Below are 8,110 nucleotides of genomic sequence, written 5' to 3' on the forward strand. Positions count from 1 at the left end.
GGGGGTGGTCAGTAGGTCAGAGAGGTTCTGCTGCCCCTCTGCTCTGCCCTTGAAAAAAGGGTTTAGTTCAGATGCTACCAGGATATACTTGGGGAACGTATATATATACATATATATAATATATGGCAGCCATAGCACCCTGAGAACGCCCCATCTTGTCTGATCTGGGAAGCTAAGCAGGGTCGGGCCCGGTTAGTACTTGGATGGGAGACCACCAGAAAGCCAATGGTGCCTGGGTGAGTTAGAAGGGGGTGGTCAGTAGGTCAGAGAGGTTCTCCTGCCCCTCTGCTCTGCCCTTGAAAAAAGGGTTTAGTTCAGATACTACCAGGATATACTTGGGGAACGTATAGGTGTATATATGTATATATACATATAATATATGCAGCCATAGCACCCTGAGAACACCCCATCCCGTCTGATCTGGGAAGCTAAGCAGGGTCGAGCCTGGTCAGTGCTTGGATGGGAGACCAGCTGGGAACAGCGGGTGCTGTGGGCTGAGCCAGCACTGGGCCCTTGTGGCCAGGAAGCCAATGGGACCTGGGGGGGATTAGAAGGGGGGCACCCGGACCCCCTAATCCACAGGGACACCCACGAGTGACACCCAGAGGCCCCCCTATCCTCAGGGACAACCACGGGTGACACCCGGAGCCCCCCCCCATCCGCAGGGACACCCACGGGTGACATCGGGATCCCCCCATCCCGGTGACACGCGGGGTTGACACTGGGATCCACTCCCCCCCCCCCCCGCAATTCCCGGGGACACCCCCGTGACGTCACCCCGCGATGACTCTTATTCTGGCGGGCGGGGGCGTGGCGCGCCGGGCGTGACGTCATTCCCGGGGCAGGGGGCGTGGCCAACGGGACTCTTACCGCGGCGGAGGCTCCGGTCACTGCTTAGTCACGGCCCCCCCGCCGCCTCCGGGACCGCGCCATGGCCGGGTGAGACCCCCGGGACCCCCCCCGGGAACCCGCGGGGCGGGATTGGGGGGTCCCGGCCGCGGGAAACACGGGGGGGTGGGTCACGGGTGGGGAAAGGGGGGGGGCTACAGGGAAACCACCCCCCCGTGCCTCAGTTTCCCCTGGGAGGGTCTTGGGGAGGTCCCGTCCCTCCGAGGAACCGCTTCCCGGGCCTCAGTTTCCCCGTAGGGGTTTGGGGGGGGGTCATCCCCTTCTGCCCCCTCCCTGTGCCTCAGTTTCCCCAGCACTTACTGGGGCCGATCTGGGAGGTCTCCCCAAACCCCCAGTACATATTGGGGCAGATCTGGGGGGGTCTCCCCAAACCCCCAATACATAATCTGGGGGGGTCTCCCCAAACCCCCAATACATATTGGGGCAGATCTGGCGGGGTCTTCCCAAACCCCCAATACATAATCTGGGGGAGTCTCCCCAAACCCCCAATACATATTGGAGCAGATCTGGGGGGGTCTCCCCAAACCCCCAATACCTATTGGGGCAGATCTGGGGGGGGGGTTCCCAAACCCCCAATACCTATTGCGGCAGATCTAAGGGTGTCTCCCTAAACCCCCAGTACATATTGGGGCCGATCTAGGGGGGTCTCCCCAAACCCCCAGTACATACTGGGGCTGATCTGGGGGGGTCTCCCCAAACCCCCAATACCTATTGGGGCAGATCTGGGGGGGTCTCCCCAAACCCCCAGTACATAATCTGGGGGGGTCTCCCCAAACCCCCAATACATATTGGTGCAGATCTGGGGGGGTCTCCCCAAACCCCCAATACATACTGGGGCAGATCTGGGGGGGGTCATCCCCTCCCCCGCCTCAGTTTCCCCACTCTAACCCCTCCCCTTTTCTCCACAGCTTCTCATCCCCCCCCACCCCTTCCTAACCAACCCCACGCAGGGGGGGACCCCTGCGATGCTGGACCCGCCATGTCCTCCCCGCCACCCCCCGAATGCCCCGCGGAGGTGACCCCCTCCCCGGGGGGGTCCACGGGCTCCTTCAGCTACAGCCTTGAGGAGCACCCCAAAGCCGCCCTGGCCATCATGAACCAGCTGCGCCTGGACCGCCAGCTCTGCGACGTCACCCTGCGCGTCCGCTACCGCCACGACGTCCCCCCCGCCGATTTCCTCGCCCACAAGATCGTTTTGGCTTCGTCCAGCCCGGTTTTCAAAGCCATGTTCACCACGGGGCTGCGGGAGCGCGGCATGGAGGTGATCCCCATCGAGGGGGTGCACCCGCGCGTCATGGAGCGCCTGGTGGAGTTCGCCTACACCGCGTCCATCTCGGTGGGGGAAAAGTGCGTCCTGCACGTCATGAACGGCGCCGTCATGTACCAGATCGACAGCGTCGTCCGCGCCTGCTGCGACTTCCTGGTGCAGCAGCTGCACCCCAGCAACGCCATCGGCATCGCCAACTTCGCCGAGCAGATCGGCTGCCTGGAGCTGCAGCAGAAGGCGCGCGAGTACATCTACATGAACTTCGCTGAGGTGGGGGGGGGGCCCCCAAAACGGGGGGGGGGGGTCCCCAAAATGGGGGGCAGCACCCGAAACACAGGGGTCCCCGCAACAGGGGGGTCCCCGCAGGGTTTACTTATGAAATATCTTACTGGGGCCGATCTGGGGGGGTCTCCCCAAAGCCCCAATATATACTGCTGCAGATCTGGGGGGGTCTCCCAAACCCCCAATACATATTGGTGCAGATCTGGGAAGGTCTCCCCAAACCCCCAATACATACTGGGGCAGATCGGGGGGGGGGTCTCCCCAAACCCCCAATACATACTGGGGCAGATCGGGGGGGGGTCTCCCCAAACCCCCAATACATACTGGGGCAGATCGGGGGGGGTCTCCCCAAACCCCCAATACATACTGGGGCAGATCTGGGGGGGGTCTCCCCAAACCCCCAGCACATACTGGGCAGATCTGGGGGGGGTCTCCCCAAACCCCCAATACATACTGGGGCAGATCTGGGGGAGGTCTCCCCAAACCCACCCACCCGTGTTTTCCTCCAGGTTTCCAAGCAGGAGGAGTTTTGGGGACCCTGTACCCCCCAAAATATACTCACCCCCCATATTTTCCTCCAGGTTTCCAAGCAGGAGCAGTTTTCCAACCTCCTCCTTCAACTGGTGCCACTGATGGGTTGGGATGAGCTGGAGGGGGCTCCTGGCTTTCGGGGGTGCCCATAACCCCCAAAATACCCCCGTTTCTCTCTCCTCTGCAGGTTTCCAAGCAGGAGGAGTTTTGGGGACCCTGTACCCCCCAAAATATACTCACCCCCCATAGTTTCCTCCAGGTTTCCAAGTAGGAAACCTCCAGTTTCAACTGGTGCCACTGATGGGTTGGGATGAGCTGGAGGGGGGTCCTGGCTTTCGGGGGTGCCCGTACCCCCCAAAATAACCCCCCCTCCATTTATCCCCCAGGTTTCCAAGCAGGAGGAGTTTTGGGGACCCTATACCCCTCAAAAATACTCCCCCCCCCCCCCCATATTTTCCCCCAAGCAGGAGTTTTCCAACCGCCAGTTTCAACTGGTGCCACTGATGGGTTGGGATGAGCTGGAGGGGGGTCCTGCCTTTTGGGGGTACACATACCCCCCAAAATCTCCCTGTTCCTCTCTCACCTGTACGTTTCCAAGCAGGAGGAGTTTTGGGGACCCTGTAACCCCCAATAATACTCACCACCCCCCCCCCATTTTCCTCCAAGCAGGAGTTTTCCAACCTCCTCCTTCAACTGGTGCCACTGATGGGTTGGGATGAGCTGGAGGGGGCTCCTGGCTTTCGGGGGTGCCCATACCCCCCAAAATACCCCCGTTTCTCTCTCCCCTATAGGTTTCCAAGCAGGAGGAGTTCTTCAACCTATCGCACTGCCAGCTGGCGACGCTGATCAGCCGCGACGAGCTGAACGTGCGCTGCGAGTCCGAGGTTTTCCACGCCTGCATCAACTGGGTGAAGCACGACTGCGCCAACCGGCGGCTGTACGTGCAGGCGCTGCTGCGCGCCGTGCGCTGCCACTCGCTCACCCCGCACTTCCTGCAGACGCAGCTCCAGAAGTGCGAGATCCTGCGGGGGGACTCGCCCTCCAAGGATTACCTGGCGCAGATCTTCCAGGACCTGACGCTTCACAAAGCCACGCAGGTCCTGCCGTGCCGCGCGCCCAAGGTCGGGCAGCTCATCTATACGGCCGGCGGTTATTTCCGCCAATCCTTGAGTTTTTTGGAAGCTTTTAACCCCCGGGACGGCTCTTGGATTCGTTTGGCTGATCTACAGGTTCCCCGGAGCGGTTTGGGGGGTTGTGTAGTGGGGGGGTTGTTTTATGCGGTGGGGGGAGGAATAATTCCCCCAATGGGAACACGGACTCGGCCGCCATCGATTGTTACAACCCCATGACCAACCAGTGGTCGCAGTGCAGCCCCATGAGCGTCCCCCGCAACCGCATCGGCGTGGGGGTCATCGACGGCATGATTTACGCCGTGGGGGGGTCGCACGGATGTATCCACCACAGCAGCGTGGAGAGGTGAGGGGGCTGCGGTAGGGGGGGGGAACAGGGTGATAAGGGGTCAAAATCTGCTTGGGGGGGATAACTAAATCTGTCCCCCAGGGTGATAACACAGCCCTGGGAGGCATAAATCTGCCCCCCAGGGTGATAATGCAGCACTGGGGGGTCAAAATCTGCCCCCCCCCCGGGGTGATAACACATGGTGATAACAGATATTATTATTGTCCCTCCCCATCACTCAGAGACTATTATTATTGTCCCCCCCTCATCACTCAGATACTAATAATAGTATCTGAGTGATGGGGGGGGACAATAATAATATTGTCCCCCCCATCACTCAGATACTATTATTATTGTCACCCCCATCACTCAGATACTGTTATTATGGTCTCCCCATCACTCAGATACTATTATTATGTCCCCCCCATCACTCAGATACTATTATGGCCCCCCCCATCACTCAGATACTGTTATTATGTGGCCTCCCCATCACTCAGATACTGTTATTATGTGGCCCCCCCATCACTCAGATACTATTGTGGCCCCCCCATCACTCAGATACTGTTATTATGTCCCCCCCATCACTCAGATACTGTTATTATGCTCCCCCCATCACTCAGATACTGTTATTATGTCCCCCCCATCACCCAGATACTGTTATTATGCTCCCCCCCATCACTCAGATACTGTTGTGGCCCCCCCGTCACTCACGTACTATGATTGGCCCCCCAGGTACGAGCCGGAGCGCGACGAGTGGCAGCTGGTGGCGCCGATGCTGTCGCGGCGCATCGGGGTGGGGGTGGCCGTGCTGAACCGGCTCCTTTACGCCGTGGGGGGGTTCGACGGCACCACCCGCCTGAGCTCGGCCGAGTGCTACCACCCCGAGCACGACAGCTGGCGCGCCATCGCCCCCATGGCCACCATCCGCAGCGGCGCCGGTGAGCCGGGGCTGCAATCAATTAGAGGGCTCTAATTAACGAGTGCTCAAGGGAAGAGGGGTTGGTAGAGGCAGTCAACACCCCCAGGTTCCGGTGTAGGTTGGGAACAAACTGTTGGAGACCAGTGAAAAGGGTCCTGGGGACAGCAGGATGAGCATGAGAAAAGGGTTTAGTTCAGATACTATCAGGATATACTCAGGGAACATATATATGTACATACATATATATACGTACAACCGTAGCACCCTGAGAATGCCCGATCTGGGAAGCTAAGCAGGGTCGGGCCCGGTTAGTACTTGGATGGGAGACCATGGGAAGGCCAATGGTACCTGGGGTGGGTTAGAAGGGGGTGGTCAGTAGGTCAGAGAGGTTCTCCTGCCCCTTGAATAAAGGGTTTAGTTTAGATACTACCAGGATATACTTGGAAAACATATATATATACATACATATGTATATATATAACCATAGCACCCTGATAATGCCCGATCTCATCTGATCTGGGAAGCTAAGCAGGGTCGGGCCCGGTCAGCGCTTGGATGGGAGACCAGCTGGGAACAGCGGGTGCTGTGCAACCTCAGCTGGGTGTTCCTGCTCCAGGGGGGGGTTGTTGGACTGGATGAGCTTTGGGGTCCCTTCTACCCCCCCCGACACCCTGTAATTTCCCCCCCGCAGGGGTCTGCGCGCTCAATAACTGCATCTACGCCATGGGGGGGTACGACGGCACCGACCAGCTCAACAGCACCGAGCGGTACGAGGTAGAGACGGACACCTGGACGTTCGTGGCGCCGATGCGGCACCGGCGCAGCGCCCTCGGCGTCACCGTCTACCAGGGCAAGATCTACGTGCTGGGTAAGCCCGGGGGGGGGGCCACGGCGGGGGGGGAAACACCACAAAGGGGAAGGAAAACCACACGTGGTGTCTCGGCGCAGGCGGCTACGACGGCCACACGTTCCTGGACTCGGTGGAGTGTTACGACCCGGGGACGGACACCTGGACCGAGGTGACGCGGATGACGTCGGGGCGCAGCGGCGTGGGGGTGGCCATCACCATGGAGCCGTGCCGCAAGCAGAGCGACCGTCGCGAGTGTCCCTGCTAACCCTGGCGCCGCCGTGGGGGGGGGGACGGGGGGGGACGGGACACGGTGAAGCCGCCGTGCCTCAGTTTCCCCCCCTCTCCCCTTGTTTTTTCCCCCCACGGCGGCGGGTAAACGCGGCGGGGGGGGGAGGATAAAATGTCAGCGCTGGTCGCCCCCCCGCCTCGCTCGGCCACATGGACAGTTCATGGGGGGGTCGTGGCACCCCCAAAATTCCCCCCCCACCTCCCGGTTTTGGGGAGAACACCCCAATTCGCAGCCCATCCCCCCCATTCCGGCCCGGCAGCCGATTGACTGGTTTTAATGATTTTCACACCGTTGTTACATGAATTAAAAGGAAAAGAGACTTTTGCGGTTAAGCTGGGGGGGTCAGCACAGCCAGGGCGGGGGGGGGATGCCATAGTGGGGGGGTCAGCGCCGCCAGGGGGTTGTTGGCGTTGCCCAATCGGCGCCGGATTCACCACGTCGTCGGCACGAGGCTCCACAAATAATCACTAACGAAGCAGCGCGAGTGGCGGCTGCCGTCGATGTCAATGGGCTGAGCGATGTCAGGGCCATAATGGACTTTTTTTGGGGGGGGGAGAAGAATTAGGGGGGTTTAAGTGGGGTAGGGGATGGGGGGGGGCAAGGGGGCCACTCACTGCCTTTGATCTGCGCCGCCTCGGCTCCGTAATCCCAATCGATGCGGCTGATCTTGTAGTAAAGCTGCGTCACGTACCTGCGGGCGACACATCGTGGGGGGTCTCAGGGGGTGTTTTGGGGTGCACCCCCCCACCTTGTGACCCCCCCCAAACTCACGCTGCGGACGGCACGGCGTCCTCGTCCCGCTCCGTTTCCTCCTCCAGGCGCCGGCTCTGCTCCCGCAGCTCCTGCAGCTCCCGGCGCAGCGCGGTGCGGCCGTCAAGGGGCACAACCGGCCAGCGCCGACCCCCCCAAAAGGATAAGGACCCCCCCCGCCACAAAAAAGGATATTCATGGCTGCTGTGGAGCTCGGCACCAACCTCCCGCGCCCGCTCCAGCTCCTGCTCCAGGTCCCGCAGGCGCCGGAGCAGCCGCTGGAGCTCGCTCTCCCGCTCCAGCAGCGTCCGCGCCACCGTCTCCTCGGCCGCCGTGAGCTCTGCGGACAACGGGGACGCTCAGGGGGGGTCAAGGGGGGGATATAATGATTTGGGGGGTGGGGGGCGCTCACCGCGCAGCAGCCGGGCGGCCGTGGCCTGCGCGCCCAGCAGTTTGTCGTCCGCGCGCGTCCGTTTGTCCAGGCTGCGCTGCAGGAGGCTGTCGGCCCAGTCGGACAGAAGGACCTTCAGCAGCTCCTTGCTCACCTCGTCCAGCTCCTGCATGCGCTTGCTCGGCATGGGGGGGCCTGGGGGGGGCACAGGGTTAATGGGGGGGGCACAGGGGTTGGGGGGGTCATATGGGGGTGGTGACACCCCGAAGTTTGGGGGGAAATTGTGGATGGGCAAGAGGTGTCACTGAGATGAGAATGAAGGAGAAAAGCTGGGTTTGGGGTTTGAGGGGGGGAAACAGGACTGGGGGGGGGCGACACACAAGGAGGGGGGGTCATATGGGGGTGGTGACACCCCGAAGTTTGGGGGCAAATTGTGGGTGGGCAAGAGGTGGAATTGAGAATGA

General features: G+C 60.9%; 2 protein-coding genes across 2 annotated transcripts; one reads left to right on the forward strand and one right to left on the reverse strand.

Moving 5' to 3' along the window:
* Window positions 1-875: 875 nt before the first annotated feature.
* KEAP1 (kelch like ECH associated protein 1) lies at window positions 876-6,825 on the forward strand. The gene is given in 7 exon segments (XM_080361424.1): window positions 876-939; window positions 1,818-2,446; window positions 3,781-4,267; window positions 4,270-4,465; window positions 5,180-5,385; window positions 6,058-6,234; window positions 6,315-6,825. Coding segments are annotated over 6 exon segments (1,791 nt in total). The 5' UTR covers window positions 876-939; window positions 1,818-1,888; the 3' UTR covers window positions 6,482-6,825.
* Window positions 6,826-6,935: 110 nt separating this feature from the next.
* SPC24 (SPC24 component of NDC80 kinetochore complex) lies at window positions 6,936-7,833 on the reverse strand (the record flags this gene model as incomplete). Its single annotated transcript, XM_080361333.1, has 4 exons — window positions 6,936-7,042; window positions 7,120-7,196; window positions 7,277-7,595; window positions 7,668-7,833. The coding sequence occupies 4 exons, from the start codon at window positions 7,831-7,833 to the stop codon at window positions 6,936-6,938; spliced, it is 669 nt and encodes a 222-aa protein (XP_080217459.1).
* Between the last annotated feature and the right edge of the window lie 277 nt (window positions 7,834-8,110).

Source organism: Nesoenas mayeri (genome assembly GCF_963082525.1).
Source record: "Nesoenas mayeri genome assembly, chromosome: 31".
NCBI lineage: Eukaryota > Metazoa > Chordata > Aves > Columbiformes > Columbidae > Nesoenas > Nesoenas mayeri.